Here is a 16139-nt window from a genome sequence, read left to right on the forward strand (position 1 = left end):
CCTGGACTATGAGAGCTGCCAAAGGGACAAACTGAAGTCTCAGCTGTAAGGGCTGGAAGTCAGAAAGTTGCACAGCTTGGAGGCAGCACAGGGCACGTGGGTGCTCAGGTTGTGGCCTCTCAGGTTCTGCGTAGTTCTAATACAACTTAGGAAATCCTGGCATGTCCACATTCCAGCAGACCAAACAAAAGCACCTCCAGCCACAGGATTGGTTGCATCCATCAGTGTGAGCTGTGTGAAACTATTCACTAAAAGACAGGATTTCCTATTTTGCTTCTAACTTGCTAGGCTTTGGGGTGCTTCTTTTCATCACTACGTATATAACTTTCCTCCACTGTCCATCTAGAAAAGCCAGAAGGAAAGGTGAAAGTTGGAATTCTCATTCTAACAGCAGAGGTTTGAAGAGAAGTGAGGTTTCCCAAAAGGCAGCACAGAGAGCTGTGACATGACCTGACCCACAGGCTCTGCTCAAGGGCAGCCAGCGATGGCAGTTCTGCCTGGGCTTTAGCTGCTCCCATCCCAGGGCATGAGCTGCACTCCTTGCTGCATCCTCTCATTTTGGAAGGTCCCTTCAGCACCGTTCATACCCAGTATTTGGCTGTAAACACTTAACCATCCTGGTCTCAGAAAGGAGCCCAGTCCTGGGGTTCACCTACAGGCTCATAGACAGACCCCAGCCCACGGCTGAATCCTGCCCTTTGTAAGGCTCAGGCACACATTCAGACACAGGGCTGTCAGCTCCCTCCTGTGTCTTGTGGTGTCAGCCTGCGAGGACATCGGCGCTGACTTTCATTGTTACTTGTCCCTTCATTAGCTGCGCAGATTGCTTAAGAGGATGGCACTCTTTGGAGTTTGACCCATGAGCGCTGATAGTGACAATAACGTACTTCTCACCAGAGCTGCAGGAGAGCGAGCGAGTAACTTCGGGCAATTAGTTTAACTTTGACTATAAATATTCCTCCTCGTTCCTTGTGACACTGTTAACAGCTCCGCTGGCAAATCCCCATTCTCTGGCAATATTTAAGCTGCCCGTCAGCTGGCAGTGGCTCGGTGGTGCCCAGCGCGAGGGAGCAGAATGAGACCCAGCTGAGCACAGTAAGTCCTCCGGCTTCTACCTTGCGGTCGGGTGCTGGGCTGCGGGCGGCTGCGGGGCGGACAGCGGTCACTGTAGGAGGGGTACAGAGCTGGGAAAGCTTTAAAAAACCCCCTTGCAGAGGCATTGAGATACAGAGCCGGCGGCGCCTCGGCACCCACGTGGCTGAGTCTCCCCAGACCATTGATAAAGGCCGGCTTCAGCGGCCGCATTTCAATGCCACGGATGTTTCTTGCTCACAATCTCTGGCGAGGAAAGCGCTGCCGCTTGTGCCAGGAACCGAGCGGGGCAGAGCTGTGACCTGAATGCACAACATGGGCAAAATTTCCACTGGGCCTTGGCTGAGTGAGGATCTGAAGCCGGAGCAGCTGAGCTCACCACGCTCGTCCCTGTGCTCTGTGCGGCACCCACAGATGCAGCTCGGTGTGGGACACCCCCAGCACATCCATGTGTCCCCTCCTCGCTGGCAACACAAGAAACAAAGCTGGCGCTGCTCGCATTGCAAAGGGAGAAGATAAAGCCAAGCCCTGTATGGGACTGAATTAAGGTAGCTCAGTGCAGACTGTGCTGCAGGTGTACAGCACCTGATATGGGAGGTGCTTTGGGCTGGTATGAAATGGCAGAATGAGAGCTGCAAAAGGGAAAGAGGGAGGTGGCAGAGGGGTCAGTGGCTCCCTGAGGCCGGCACACCAAAGAGCATTTCAGTGCTCAGTGCCAGCCCAGATGATGCTCCTTAAGGAGGTGCAGCACCAGCACTCCTAGAAGATGCACAGGGACGTGGGCAAGGTGTAAGGCACAGAGAAGGCTCTGCAGCCCTGCAGGTTGTGCTCTCAGCATTCAGCATTCAGAGTGTGGTTCTGGATGGGCTTTGGCACTGCAGTTCCAGGTTGTGCCTACCTCAGGGCACAACCTGCCCGCTGTGTGTGGCAGGGAATGGGATTGCACCTGAAAACCACCCGCTGCCCAACCTTCCCATAAACTTAATCCCATCCTGGGCTGAGGCTGAGCTCAGCAGGGACACAGGACACTTTTCAGTGCTGTCCAGTGAAACTGCTGCATTTCCATCACATTTGCAACATTGCCTTGATGTGTAGGGATGGTGAGTGTGCTTTTGCTTATCTGTTCCCACTCTGCTTTGTTCACACCCCTGGGCCTTATGCACCTGGCCATGCCAGCAACATCCAGGAGCAAATGCTTGTACTACAGACAGCTCTTTAGGCATCAGGGAAGGTGAGGGTCAAAGCTGCCTTTTCCTGTACCAACAAATGGGTGAGGCCAGAGGGCATTGTGAAAGCCAGGCATGGATGTCTCTGTGCTGTGCCAGGCATTGGGTTTCAGGGGAAGAACCTGTTGGGCTGCTCCTCTCCCCAGCAGCAGGTGACACCGCCTTTCCCTGCCCCACCTTTTCCAGCATTTTGAGGTGGGAGCTTATAAGTGTCACCTTACAAGTGCAGCAGTAGCCAGAAGACCAGGCATAAGGAGCAGAAGGAGGAGTGGGCACTCAGTCTCCCAGTGGTGACGGTGCTGTGGGGATCAGCAGGCATTTCCTCAGGTCAGCAGGGTAATAGAGAGCAGATTCCATGGCTGGACACAATGGGGCATCCTGGGGATGTTCAGGAGCAGTCAGCAGCTTCCCCTCCTGCCAAAGTGCTGCAACCACACAGCCCGTGTTTCACAGATCCGTGCCCAGAGGAAGCGCCCATCCTGCACGAGGAGCCATGGAGAGCACCAGCAGCACCCCAACGTCGGTGACACCCCCATGGGATGTGTTTCCCCAGAAGACGCTGGGTCCCATAGACATCACTATCCTCGTGCTGTACTTTGTGTTTGTCCTGGCTGTTGGGCTGTGGGTAAGCATTTAACATCCGGAGTGCTGTCATATTGGAAAATACAGCTGTTTGGGCTTCGACTTATTTTACTTTGGCTTGAATCAAGCCACACTTCACTGAAGTCAATTACATGAGTGGAAGGGCACAGCTCAAAGGCCCTTTCCCCTACTTCAGCCTGGGGAAGTGCCCTCACTGCGCCGCACGAGGGCTGTTCAGCTCCAGTGTTTGTAGAGGTACTGAGAGCACTTGTGAGGAAGAGGTTGTGTAAGTAGCAAGTACGACTAACAATGTTTTGTTCATTCGGGAAGGAACTGCTGTTCTCATGTATCATCTGTGTTTGTCAGCAGTGAGGTCCTGACAGCAGATTCCGTAAATTAGAAATAGTCCTCACATACAATTAAAGCAGCAGGACATCCTCCTGGCGTGGCTTTTGCAACAGCAGAAGTACAGTCCGGCTGTCGCAAGGCAGAGATGGATGGCTGCTGCCTCCAGATGCGATGCAGAACTCACTGTATCACATGAAAACGTTTGAGATCTCTGAAGAATGGGAGTCAACATGTAATACATGCAATGTGTAGCGCTCCTCCTGATAACTGCAGGTGCCCACAGCTCTTGTCCAAAATTGCTTGTCTTCATTGTGGGTCTGGAATGAGGACAGAACCGGCTCCTGCTGGGGGACCAGCCACGTGCTCCATGTGGTTCTGAGCAGCAGCTGATAATGGTGATCCTTTGTTCTGCTCTTCTGCTTTCTCAGTCCATGTGGAAGACGCAGCGCAGCACGGTGAAAGGCTACTTTCTGGCTGGGGGACAGATGGTGTGGTGGCCTGTAAGTATCTTTGTTGTTATCCTGCTTGTGCCCCTAGGTTATAGTGAGACTTTTGTCCATGCAGAATTCATTTCTCCAAAAAAGAAGAAAAAAGATGTGTTCCATGTTTTTGCAAAGACCCACTAACAATGCTGGCTTTCTTTAAGACCAGGGTAGCTGGCTGGCACAGTGTCTCCCTGCTATCTCCCCTCTATTCACCCCCAGCCTCCCAAGGACACAGTGCCTGACCCCTGCATCTCTTCCCAGGTGGGCGCATCCCTGTTTGCTAGCAATGTTGGAAGCGGGCACTTCATTGGCCTGGCGGGGTCAGGAGCTGCATCAGGAATCGCTGCGACAGCCTATGAGTGGAATGTGAGTGTGGCACTGTATGGCATGACATGGCTCCATATGCATGGCACAGCACAGCAGCCCTCCTGCTGCCTCTACCAGCTGCCAGAGGGCATGAAAAGTCCCCATGTCTCCATGGCCCTGAGTGCCACATGCTCTCCCCACCTGACCACGGCCTGGAGCAGCATTTTGACTTTCCTTTCCACTTGTTTTGCAGGGCATGTTTTCTGTCTTGGTGCTGGCATGGTTATTCCTTCCCATTTACATAGCAGCAGGAGTAAGTAAATGGGGCGTTGTGTCCATCAGTCACTTTCTGGCTTTCAAACCCCCCAGGTGGCTCAGGAGCTCAGCCATCCTCAGTTGCAGCTGCATGGCTTCCAGCTGAGCCCCTTTGTGCTGCTGCCTCTCTAACCTGTTTGTCCCACACAGGTGACCACCATGCCGGAGTACCTGCGCAAACGCTTTGGTGGAAAAAGAATCCAGATATTCCTGGCAGTTCTCTACTTGTTCATCTATATCTTCACCAAGATATCAGTAAGTAGGAAGAAATGGTAGGAGGTTGAATTTGACCTGCTTTGGAGGAGTGTGTTACCCAGCCAGGCTGAGATCACAGAGATATAGAATGGTTTGAGTTGGAAGGGACCTCTGAACGCCTTGTGGTGCCACTCCCTGCACCCACAGCTCCATCAGTGCTCAGAGCCCCATCCAGTCTGACCATGGGTGTCTGCAGGGATGGGGCACTGCCTCTCTGCCCTTATTGCAAACAGATTCTTCTTTATATTCAATCTTAACTTCCAGCTTTGGATTGAAACCATTTCCCCTTGTCTGTCACTACAGACCCTGCTGCAGAGTCTGTCCCCTTCTCTCTCATAGCCCTGTTTTAGGGAACTGAAAAGATGATACAAAGGTTGGCCCTTTCCTGGATTAACAGAAATAGAGGTATATTTTCAAAGTGCCTGAGAAAGGTGGACTACAGCTGTTTTGAGAAGCTACACTAAAATGATTATGTTTTTCCCCACTAAGGATTTGAATGCTTGCTACAGTAAGGGGAAAGCTAGATGTCAACATCCCGAGCAATTACCCATTGGAAGGTTAAGCTGAGTGGATGCATTGTTGTTAGATTTGTATGCCTGGCTAGCTTGCCCCGTCTCTTCCCTTTGCACGTTCATTTCCTGCACAAACAGCTATAGCTGCTATCTGCAGGATGAACAAGAATGCAGGAGCTGGTATGTGCTCAGGCGGAAAGAGCCCCGTGATTTATTGCTGCTTCCCTTTGATGCAGCGCCTGGAATGAATAACAGGAGCAAGCCTTGCACAACACCCCGCGAGCTGCTCATTAACTGTGCAGCACTGCATGAGCTGGAGAAAGTGGAGAGGTCTCTGTCTGTGATTTTCCTGTGCACACAGGGCACAGGTGGGCTGGGATCCTGGCACACACCTGCCTGAGCCCTGGGAGCACTGCATGTTTGGGGTTCTGTGGATGCTCCTTAAGGACACGCTGTGATGCAAATCACTGTGTGACCATTCCCTGGCACCAACAGCTTATACGGGTTGGGTAACGTCATCTAGCAACTGCAATCATTTTTGTTCATAGGTTGATATGTATGCTGGGGCCCTCTTCATTCAGCAAGCTTTGCACTGGGACCTCTACATTGCTGTGGCAGGCCTGCTCGCAATCACTGCTGTCTACACCGTAGCAGGTGCGTGGCTGAGTTTCAGGTCAGAGCACAGCAGGCCCTGCTCAGTGTGTGCACGTAATGCACAAAACAGCCTCATGCTTCTGGCAGGGGGCCTGAATTTCACATTCTATCTGTTTTTGCCATGAGTATGGAAAACAGGGAGAACAGCAATTGGTAACTCACCTGTTAGAAAGTATTACCAGGAATGAGCACGTGGATGCCCCTTACAAGGCCACGCCAGATATGGATGCATGGCAGTCTCTCCTTAAGAGAAGTGATGCTCACAGCATTTGCCCAGTGCAGTTCCTCCTCTGGGCTTTTTAGGGTATGAGGGATTAACATAGCAATGAGCTGCGTAATGCAAGAAGCATTGTCAGTCCTGGGTGCCCTTTTGGGGCTTAAGAGTGGCCAAATGGAACAAAGCCATGCACGGAGCGAGCACAAATCCCACACAAACAAAGGTTGCTCCTTTCCCAGCGCTCACCCCTGGTGATGCTGCTCATAAAGATCGCTTCCACCTCTGCTGTTTTTCCTCCTCCGTATTCAGCCTGGGGTTTGTTCTGGAGTTTTTCCATGCATTTCCCATAGAAGCGCTTACACCAGACATCAGTTTCTTGGTGACAAAGTGGTGATTCATATTGATTTGAAACACGAGGCACGGGGATGGCTGAGTACGGGCAGGGCTGCACGGTGCTGCTCCACAGGATGCTGCCGAGGGGGTCAGAGCGGATCCCAGCACAGCTCTCTGCTCCCACAGGTGGGCTGGCTGCTGTCATCTACACGGACGCATTGCAGACCCTCATCATGCTGATCGGTGCCCTCAGCCTCATGGTCTTCAGTGAGTGCTCCTCCTTGCTGAGCTTACAGCAGCTTTAGCACTACAGACACGTTGGGTCATTATAAATGTTTACTTGATTGATGTTCCGAGAACTGCTTTTTAAGTTCATTTTTTTTTCCTATAGAAACACGCATCCATACAAATAATCTTACAGTAGTTCTTAAGTGGTAAAAATGCACAAGAACTCCATAAAAAATTAAGGAGATAGGTTCTGAGGTAGTATAAATGATGAACGAGCATCATCTCTAGCCAACAGGTTTACAGCGTGATGCCACCCCCTGCCCAGCATTCAAATTGTAGAACAGATTACACTGCCATAGAGTGATGGGTTTGGAAGGGACCTGAACAATCATCTCATTCCAACCCCCTGCCATAGGCTGGTTGCCAAGCCAGTAACTCCTGATTTTAAAGAATGCTTGTGGGAGATTTATGGAGACTATAGCTATCTATCTATCGAGCAAACTATAGAGACTAAAAACAAGAGCACAGAAGACATGATAACTACCTCCCATGACCTATTTTAGGCTTTGTTGAAGTTGGCGGTCTGGAAGGCTTGCAAGCAAAATACTTTGATGCCATTCCCAGCACCCGCAAGGAGAACAGCAGCTGTGGTTTGCCAAGGGAAGATGCTTTCCACATTTTCCGGGACCCTGTTAACTCCGACCTTCCCTGGCCAGGGGTGTTGGTGGGGATGACCATCCCATCCCTCTGGTACTGGTGTACTGACCAGGTGCGTCACTGCTTCTGCCTTGGTTTGGTTTTGAGGACACGTTTTTAGCTGTTTGATTGCAGACCTAAGGTCTAGACTAGTCACTATTTCTGACAGCAGTGCAGTAAAATGTGTTGCTTCCAAACCTCAGACTGCAAAACTGCAGAAGCACAACCAGGTGCTGTGAATTATTTCAGCGTAGGAAGAGGGGAGAATGTGTCTCATTGTTAATCCCAGCCCATAAAGACGTGAGGCACTCTCAGACTATTGCAGCTCTGCAGGGATCTGATCACCTTCACCCCAGTGCTCACTTTTTTTTACAACTGCAATAGTTTAGAGGACAGAATATATAAATGAACACAGCAGGAAATCTGTGCCAAAGAGCAGTACATGACCCAACCACACCACCTGAGCTGGCTCTGCTCCACCCAGCAGCAGATCCAGTGCATTTCTTCCTTTCTAGGTCATCGTTCAGAGATCCCTTGCTGCTAAAAACCTCTCACACGCCAAGGGAGGCTCCCTGCTGACCTCCTACCTGAAGATTTTGCCCCTCTTCATGATGGTGATGCCAGGCATGATCAGCCGGGTCCTCTTTCCAGGTCAGAGCTGAAGGAGAGCTCTGCTCCCTCTGACAACCACTACAGTTTGTGTCCATTCTGTACAGCTGAGGCAGCTTTCACATTGCATCAAGTGCCTTAAGTATAACAAAACTTCCTCCCAGTTACAGCGAGCAGAATGCAATTTCTCCTGCAGCAGACTTCAGCTGTACTGTTTCTTGTGACTCGTGAATGTTGCTCCTCACTTGCATTGCTTCTTTCAGACCTGGTGGCTTGTGCAGAGCCGGAGATCTGTCAAAAAATCTGTGGCAACCCATCCGGCTGTTCTGACATCGCTTACCCGATGCTGGTGATAGAGCTCCTGCCTGTAGGTGAGCAACCTGCATAGGAAAAGGCCAGAGGGGAAAACACCTGCAGCTATAATTCAGTGGGGTTACATTGGGATTGATGGAAGAGTGGTGAGGGTCAGCAAACAGCAAGTGGTTATTTGGGATTCTCAGTGAGGCTGCGCCGATCTTTCTGCTTCCAGGACTCAGGGGCCTGATGATGGCCGTGATGATAGCAGCTCTCATGTCCTCCCTCACATCCATCTTCAACAGTGCCAGCACCATTTTTACCATGGACCTCTGGAAACACTTCCGGCCTCGATGCTCCGAATGGGAGCTCATGATCGTTGGCAGGTATGGCAAACTGGGACGGGTATGTTGCAAGGGATCCACACTACAAAGGAGGACAGGCCGAGAGCCCCATAGTGCACAGGTTTGCTGCAGTGCTCAAGCTGAGGCCTCATGGTTACAAGGAATCTCAGGAAGAGTTTTGCAAGATGGACAATTGGAAAAGAAACATTCAAGCTAACGATACTGACATCTTCTTCCACAGGGTCTTTGTGCTGCTACTTACAATGGTTTCTATCCTCTGGATCCCACTAGTCCAGGCTGGCCAGGGTGGACAGCTCTTCATTTACATTCAGTCCATCAGCTCCTACCTGCAGCCCCCTGTGGCAATAGTGTTCATACTGGGCTGCTTCTGGAAGCGAGCAAATGAGAAGGTAACAGCCCCTCTAGACAGTGCTGGACACACTCACCCCTGAAAGCAGGAATTCCCTGTGCTTTTCAAAAGGCATTTTGCAAACAGTGAGAGAACCACATTGCTTGGCTGCAGGGTGTCCTTCATAAAGCCTGAAGCTGGTTAGGGCCTTGCTTCCCATTCATTAGATGCACTTGTGCGATCCGCACCAGGGGGCCTATGTCGTTAAGGAGCATGGCACCTGGAATCCAAAGCCTGCAGCTCCTCACCTGGTGCTAAGTATGGGGTAAAGCCTTCTCAAACCTGGCTTCACTTAGCTGGAAGGCAGTCGTTAGCACCTGTGGTTAAAGCAGCCACTGGGATGCAAACTTCCCCTTTCAATGGCCCACTGCTCCTCATACAGGGCAGGCACCACGCTACTGAAACAGCACCAGCACATCTAGATAAAACAGTGGGAAAAGGAGGGGTGGGAAGGTGCCAAAAAAACCCTAAAAACAAAAAACAGCAAAGAGAAAGAAAGCCTGGCAGCTCGTAGCCCTGATCCTGGGTGGGCTCTCACTACATAACCCTTCCTTCCTAGGGAGCATTCTGGGGCCTGGTGCTGGGGCTGCTGATGGGCGTCATCCGGATGGTGCTGGATTTCATCTTCCCTGAGCCCCAGTGCGGGGAGCGGGACACGCGGCCGGGCGTGCTGCGCTACATGCACTACCTCTACTTCTCCATGGTGCTGGCGGCCGTCTCCACGCTCACCGTGCTGCTCGTCAGCCTGATGACAGAACCCCCATCAGAGGAAATGGTGCGTGTCCCCAACCCCCCCACCCCCCACATCGCTTCCCTTACTGGTAAATGGATGCCCCACATTACATCCATGGGAATGAAGCAGAGAGAAATAATCTGGAAATGGGCGTCTCCATCCATTCTCAGTCTATTGAAAACACTTGTAGCAACCTGTAACAGCCATCCCTCCTTTGCTCCAGCACCCTGCTGCTTTCCTTTTAAGGTTTTGATCCCATACATCCAGAGTTCCACCCTGGAAACAGGTCAACAGTTGATGTTACAAAGAGCTGTTCTTAAGTTCAAACGTGTGTGTTTAATGCATAACAAACTAGCTTTTTCCCTCTATTTTCCAAGAAATTCCAGCTTCTGGGTCATCTTTATGAACTCTTACTAATTTAGTGAGGAACCATTTTTACTCGCAGAAAAGAGAAATCAAGGGCAGAGAGCACACTTCCTCTGGAACAGGTTTGTGCCAGTTTGACTACTTTTAATAGACATATTGAGGCTACAGAAAACTGTAAAGAGCAGAAAGGAGGGCCAGAAGGGACCTTCAGAAATCATACAGCCAACGCGTCTCTTGCTTCGAGAGAGGAATAACGTGGCATTTCTGAAAGGCAAACCCACTCCCATAAGCCCCCAGATTCGGGTGCCCAGGGAGGTGCAGCGCCAGTTCGAGATCCTGCCCCTCTTGGCAGAAGTTTTTCCTCTTCTCCAACTTGAATCTTTCCAGCTTCGTGTTGTGCTTATCCCTTCCTCTCTGCCCTGTCACTGGTATCGAGAACGCTCCTATTTAACGAGCCTTTGACATACTTGAAGGAAGTTATCCTATCTCCCATCTGTCTTTTCTTCTCTATACAACCCCCCGTTCTGCGAATCATTCCTCGCTGGCCACAGCTTCCATTCTTTTGCTCCCTTCCCTGGCTCACTCAGGCTGCATCCAGCGATACCCACGCAGTAACCAACAGTGAAGACCAAGAGCTCTCAGGCTGCAGATAAAACTAACCCAACGCCGCTCTGCAGCCAGCAGCAGAGCACTGAGCCGGCTCACCTGCTCCGGCAGAGCGGGAGAACAGACCTCGGCCCCTCACCGTGTTCTCTCTGCAGGCTGCTGTACTGCTCAGGCAGTCCTTTAAGCGACCGCAAAGCAGTTTAACACCACTCTTCATGCCATCAGATAAGTCGGCTTACCTGGTTCACACGCGGGGATCCTCCAGCCAAGACAGACCTAGCGGTCAGCACTTCTCCTGACACTGCCAAAGGAGCGCGCCAAGCTGAGCGTCCAGCTCTCCAGATTGATATAAGCATTGCCTCTGAAAATAGTACAAATGATAACAAATGTAAGTGCTCCGACTCCGTACTCAGTAACACAATTAACAACTCTAGGCGTTACGTAAAGGCTCTGAAGACGAGAACAGTTAAAAATGCTTCCTCTGGATTTCTGTATCTTCAGGGCACGCTAGAGGGTTTTTACCTGACAGTTTCACCTAAGCGAAAGCTTAAGTTTCTTTTCCATCTCTTGATGGCATTACATATGCTTGAAATCAAGGAGGAGCTGGATGGGATACAGAAAGCCATGCCACTGCCCTGCATAGAGCCTAGCGCTGCCTGCACCCGCTGCAAGGAGAACTGATTGAAAGGGGAGGGTGGAGGAAAAAACACCATTACTTTCATGCAATTCCATTTCTGTTTTTCAGTGATGTTTTCTGATGGACTCTAGCAGCAGGGAGAACCCAGAGCCCTGGGAGGAGCTCTTGACAGATCAGTGAAGGAGGATTTACATTTTTTAAGTCTTGTACTTGTCGGTATTAGGTACAAACACGCATAGCAACTCATTCTGCATTATCCAGCAATGATTGCCATCACTTGTTTTTGCCAGGCTTGGGATGCTGTTTATGCGACTGTGCAGCTGTTTATTCCCCTGAGCTATATAAAAAGCTGAGGAGAAAAAGATCAGTAAGGTAACGAGGAAGGGAAGTGCAGATCTCCCAGTGCTGACCAGTCTCGTTCTTGCTGCAAACTGACACTGTGTCACCTACAGCCCAACACACCCCAAAGCTGGGAGAATTCTCTTTCCACACTTGTAATGTGGAGTAACCCAAACCGGACCAAGTATGTACGTGGCAAAGGAAGCTGATGGGCTCCAAGTACTTAGAGATGGGCTTTTAGGTTTGGTACCGTTACTGCCTCCTAAAGTGTTGGGAAGAGCAGAGCTTGAGCTCAGACCTCTCCAAGGAAGAAAGAAATAGACCCTGCAGCCCCAAATAGATGTTACTTGAAGGGTTTCCCATACCTCAGTGTAGCTAGCATACTCGTTTAAAGAGTGAGGATGCACTTCAGCATCAAAACCCTTCGTGCAGGGCCATGCTGACGTATGTCTGGGATCTGCTGTTGGTGACACTTACACCTCGCTCTGTGCTGGCTCTGTAGGTCCGACTGGCACCAAGAAGGACTCGAAGCTGGTGAGGACCCTCCTGTGGCTCTGTGGGATGGAACGCAGGCAGGAGAACCCCGAGGACGTGGCGCCAGCCAAACCTGAGCGTCCCATGGCTTCCCTGGAGGAGAACCCACTGGTGAAGCACGTCCTGAACATCAACTTGATACTGAGCATATGTGCAGGGGTCTTCCTCTGGGCCTACTTCGCATAGCGGTCCACCGCTTGATCCCAGATGACATCAACTAATGTTAACTGGTGTAAATAATAATAAATAGCAGAAGGTTAATGTAATCCATTCTGCTTTCCCTGCTTTATTTAAGAAGACAGACCTTCCTTCCTAATGCATCCCTTGTTTCGCTCGAGGAGCTCTCAGTGTTGCCACAGAGATGAATTGAATGCACAAAGATGAGCACGATGAGCTGAGGTGGGATCTTGGTGTTGGTTATTCCAAGGATATAGTTACAGTCTTTGGGGTTAAAGCACTACCTGGCACTTAAGACATCTGGATTCTGTTCCAATTTATAGCTCTGTAAGCATACATACACCATGTGGCTTGCCTGTGCTGTAGCCCCTGTAACCACCAGGGTGCACAACTGACCTGGGGCAGCGCTTACAGCTGGGATTCCCTCATTCACACCCCGCGAGCAGCAGCGGACACGCAGCCTGCGCTCTGTGCTTGCTGACGTTCCCATGGGACTGCGCTGAAGGCAGCGTGCCGGCATTGCAGAACACGGCCGGAGCAACACCGCCGAGGCGCAGCGATGGGATGAGCGGTGCCTCCAGGGCGGGCTGGGCACGGGTGGTGCAGCGCCGTTAAAGCCTTCTGCCAGGAGAACGGATGTGCCTGGTGGCAAGCCTCGACCTCGAGAGGAAAAACGCGGCCGAGTTGCACCGGCGGTGCGTTCAGCCTCGGCAGCCAAGGCCTCGTGTGGCTGCCGGAACTCGCTGCACCTGCCTGGGCTGGAGGGCGCGCGGCCCAACGGCCGTTCCTCGGCTCCGCGAGCGCAGCGCGGCCCCCACCGGCCTCTCCCGGGCCGACCATGGCGGAGGAGGAGCTGCACGACTGGCCGGAGCCGGTGAAGTTGAAGCGGAGGAACCTCCTGACCGCGCGGCGGCGGCGGCTGCTCGGCTCCATGCAGGTGGGCGGGCGGCGGGGCGCGCTGCGGCAGCGTCTGTGCTGAGCTGAGCTGAGCTGAGCTGCACGTGCTGCTCTGCCCGCAGTGTCGCGTCCCGCTGCAGCGGCTGCTGGTCGTGGCCCGGCTGCGCGAGGAGGCGAAGGCGGAGGAGGTGGCAGGTGGGTGATTCTGTCCGTGAGGAGCGTTAAGGCAGCATTGTAAATCATTGGATTCTATTTTATTTCATCCCCCCAGAGCATTTGTGTGAGCTGGTGCCGGGCAGAGGCAGGAATTCAGTTGCACGTGCAGAACTGTGGCAGTGCTCCGTGCTTGGGGCCTGCAGGCGGTGCATCCACAGCAACAACGGTGTAACTGCACCTCTGGAGTAAAGGAGTAGCACTGGGTGGCAGTGGCGGTGCCCCATCCCTGCACACACCCGCGGTCAGGCTGGACAGGGCTGAGCACTGGTGGAGCTGTGGGTGCCCCAGCTCAGTGCAGGGAGTGGGACCAGATGGCCTTTAGAGGCCCCTTCCAACTCATCAATGCCAATGGGAGTTGGACTCCAGCTACATTTAGTAGCGAGGTTTGGGTGCAGCTTTAGGAGCTGATGCAAACTGTAGTGCTGTCGGCTTCCAGAAGCAGTTCCCCTGTTCCTATTAAAGTGATACTTCAGTGTTTCTGAATAACAAAAGCATCATTTGTAAATCTGAGCATGCAGAACAGAGAACTGCCCTGCTGGATCCCGCACTGTGAGCGGTGTAACAAGCTGTTCCTTTTGAAACAAGGTTATCACAGAGAGCTGTTTGAAGGCGCATCAGAACATTACCCAAGAGAACAAGTCTCGGGGCTGCTGCTTCTCAGTTCCAGCCACGTTCTTCATGTCGTGGAAGTAAGTTAAAGGAATTCCCAGTGGGACCCAATGGCCTCTATTCAGTTTCATACAAACGTGGCTGTTCAGGTGCAGCTGTCTGCAGACATGTGACCCCCTCTGACTCCATACCTTGCTTTAAAGTGAGAAGTAAAGGCTGAGCAGAGCTGTGGAGTCTTGGCAGCCTTCCTCTGGAATTTGCTGCCCCCAGTACTGAACTGTCATAGAGCAGGGAGGGATGTGACAGCATGAAGTGCTGTGTTCTGTTGGGCATAATAGGAACGTGCCTTGTCCTCAGTCTCAAAGGCAAGGCCTATTTACAGGAAGGGATGCTGAAGAATTACCTTTTATTCAGGTAGCATTTTATTATATGCAATTCCATAAAAGCTCAACCCATTCCTCTGCAGGCTTGCTGTAGCACAATACATTTTCTCATCCGAGCTTTCGCTTCTCTCCAAAATGAAGGCCCTGGGTAAGTGGTTCCCATTACCTTTGCTGAAAGATTGTGACAGAAGTGACAGACAGAACATTGGGTACAATTAAACCAAGTTTTCATTGTCCTCCTGAGTGCCATGGGGCACAGCAGCATCCCATACCTCCGTTTGCTCACTAAATCCCACCTGCTTTTCTGCTCATTTCTTACCCTCCCACCCACACTCAGTCCCTCTCACAGCTGTTAGAGCACAACTGGGAAGAAGCTGCTGTTGGATGATCCACGTCGCCCAAAGGTTGGGGTGGGAGATGTGCACGTTGTGCTCAGGCAATGCTGAGGGTGCAGATCACACGTTGTTTAGGTTATGAAACATGAATGCTGTGTTACAAACTGCCTGTTGTTCTTAAGGTCAGAATTCACTCCCTTTCCACTCAGTGCTCTTCTCCAGGACATCAAAGTGCTGCTGGTGGCACACAGCATCCCGAGCAGGCTGTTCCCAGAGTGGAATATGGCAGTGATGACATCTCCTGTGTCGCATCCAAAAGGCTCAACGCAATCACAGTCTATAGAGGAGGTGGTCGCAGAGTGTCTCACACTCATGATCGACGCAGCAGACTATGTGCTAAAATCCACTGAGGTAAAGTTCCCAGTCTTTCCCCCCCAACCTTGTGCTCCCCCACACCGTACAGCAGCCGCAGAGTCAATCAGCTCGCAGGATTCCATGGGCAGCATGGAAGCATCACTAAAAGTCTTGGCCTTATTCTGCATTGCTTCTCAGCTGTGTCTGGCTGTTTTGTGAGCTCATTCACGGCGCTGCCGCGGGCTCGTGTCACATCAGCCCCTCTCCTGGGCTTTGTCTCTGAGCGCTCCCAAAGGACACAGGATCAAGGAGCAGCCCCAGCCCTGCTGCTTAGAGCCAGCTGCCCTCAGGTAACCTGCAGCCCCGCACCTACATCGCAGTGCTTTGTTCCACAGGAGGACAGCGAAGCCAGCAGTGACAGTCTGTGCACTCTTGCCCCTGAGCTGCTCATCCCAGCGGGGTCTGTTGGCTTCTTGTGTCAAGCTGAAGAATGTGCAAGTCCTGTCGATTTTCTGAGCATGTATTTGAGTCCTGTGCAACCTGTCCTGGATTCAGGTTCGTTGCGTGCAATTTGGGGGGACAAAATACCGGAGTGTGTCAGCAAGTGCAATGTGTCCTCTGTGGAATGCAGCTTTATTTTGCAGTGAAGCTTTAGTTTGAGTTTAGTAACCGGAATGAAATGTATTATGGAACATAGTGGGATTTGTAGGTTATATCTGTTATATTTGTTAGGATACATAGTGAGCTGTATGACTATTGCTGTTCCTTGCTCTCCTTTCATTCACAGAAGCTGTATGGCCCGTTCCCTTGCACTTATCTGCCTGATGCTGTGTGTTCCCAGTGTTTCTTGCAGCAGGACTCTCATGGTGCACACAGACACACACACAAAGATGCCCGGCTTCTATTGCAGCCCATCAGCCAGGAGGAGCTGAGCAGTAGCAGCCCAGCAGCTGCAGAGCCCAGGGATAACTGCACAGCTGTGGGTGTGGAACTGCCAACTCCTGAGCTGCAGAAGTGGCCACATTAGTGATGTGCTTCAATAAATATA

The 16139-nt window shown here is 51.6% G+C and overlaps 2 protein-coding genes across 11 annotated transcripts; both read left to right on the forward strand.

Annotated features, from left to right (window-relative positions):
- Positions 1–809: 809 nt before the first annotated feature.
- SLC5A11 (solute carrier family 5 member 11) lies at positions 810–12384 on the forward strand. 8 transcript variants are annotated; one of them, XM_072349357.1, is made up of 16 exons: positions 810–1095; positions 2772–2943; positions 3677–3748; positions 3995–4099; positions 4293–4352; positions 4505–4609; positions 5670–5775; positions 6512–6592; positions 7117–7322; positions 7765–7900; positions 8122–8229; positions 8388–8538; positions 8738–8906; positions 9465–9680; positions 10836–10998; positions 12089–12380. In XM_072349357.1, the coding sequence occupies exons 2-16, from the start codon at positions 2812–2814 to the stop codon at positions 12304–12306; spliced, it is 2028 nt and encodes a 675-aa protein (XP_072205458.1). In that variant the 5' UTR covers positions 810–1095; positions 2772–2811; the 3' UTR covers positions 12307–12380. The 8 variants fall into 8 exon arrangements, with proteins under 8 accessions (XP_072205458.1, XP_072205461.1, XP_072205463.1 ...); XM_072349360.1 differs by lacking the exon at positions 12089–12380 and adding an exon at positions 11356–11501; XM_072349358.1 differs by lacking the exon at positions 810–1095 and adding an exon at positions 1464–1640.
- A 310-nt stretch (positions 12385–12694) lies between these two features.
- TEX47 (testis expressed 47) lies at positions 12695–16139 on the forward strand. 3 transcript variants are annotated; one of them, XM_072349435.1, is made up of 6 exons: positions 12698–13234; positions 13996–14099; positions 14486–14550; positions 14947–15148; positions 15487–15646; positions 15879–16049. In XM_072349435.1, the coding sequence occupies exons 1-6, from the start codon at positions 12934–12936 to the stop codon at positions 15914–15916; spliced, it is 870 nt and encodes a 289-aa protein (XP_072205536.1). In that variant the 5' UTR covers positions 12698–12933; the 3' UTR covers positions 15917–16049. The 3 variants fall into 3 exon arrangements, with proteins under 3 accessions (XP_072205535.1, XP_072205536.1, XP_072205537.1); XM_072349436.1 differs by lacking the exon at positions 15487–15646 and adding an exon at positions 13317–13389 and having other exon boundaries at positions 13003–13234; positions 15879–16139; XM_072349434.1 differs by lacking the exon at positions 15487–15646 and having other exon boundaries at positions 12695–13234; positions 15879–16139.

Source organism: Excalfactoria chinensis, chromosome 14 (genome assembly GCF_039878825.1).
Source record: "Excalfactoria chinensis isolate bCotChi1 chromosome 14, bCotChi1.hap2, whole genome shotgun sequence".
Taxonomy (NCBI): domain Eukaryota; kingdom Metazoa; phylum Chordata; class Aves; order Galliformes; family Phasianidae; genus Excalfactoria; species Excalfactoria chinensis.

Coding starts and splice junctions, on each gene's coding strand:
- SLC5A11 (XM_072349355.1), top strand. CDS start 2,812: ATGGAGAGCACCAGCAGCACCCCAACGTCGGTGACACCCCCATGGGAT. Junction 2,944..3,676: donor TCCTGGCTGTTGGGCTGTGG/GTAAGCATTTAA, acceptor CTGCTTTCTCAG/TCCATGTGGAAGACGCAGCG. Junction 7,323..7,764: donor GGTACTGGTGTACTGACCAG/GTGCGTCACTGC, acceptor CTTCCTTTCTAG/GTCATCGTTCAGAGATCCCT.
- TEX47 (XM_072349434.1), top strand. CDS start 12,934: ATGTGCCTGGTGGCAAGCCTCGACCTCGAGAGGAAAAACGCGGCCGAG. Junction 14,551..14,946: donor CTCCAAAATGAAGGCCCTGG/GTAAGTGGTTCC, acceptor CTTTCCACTCAG/TGCTCTTCTCCAGGACATCA. Junction 15,149..15,878: donor ATGTGCTAAAATCCACTGAG/GTAAAGTTCCCA, acceptor TTTCATTCACAG/AAGCTGTATGGCCCGTTCCC.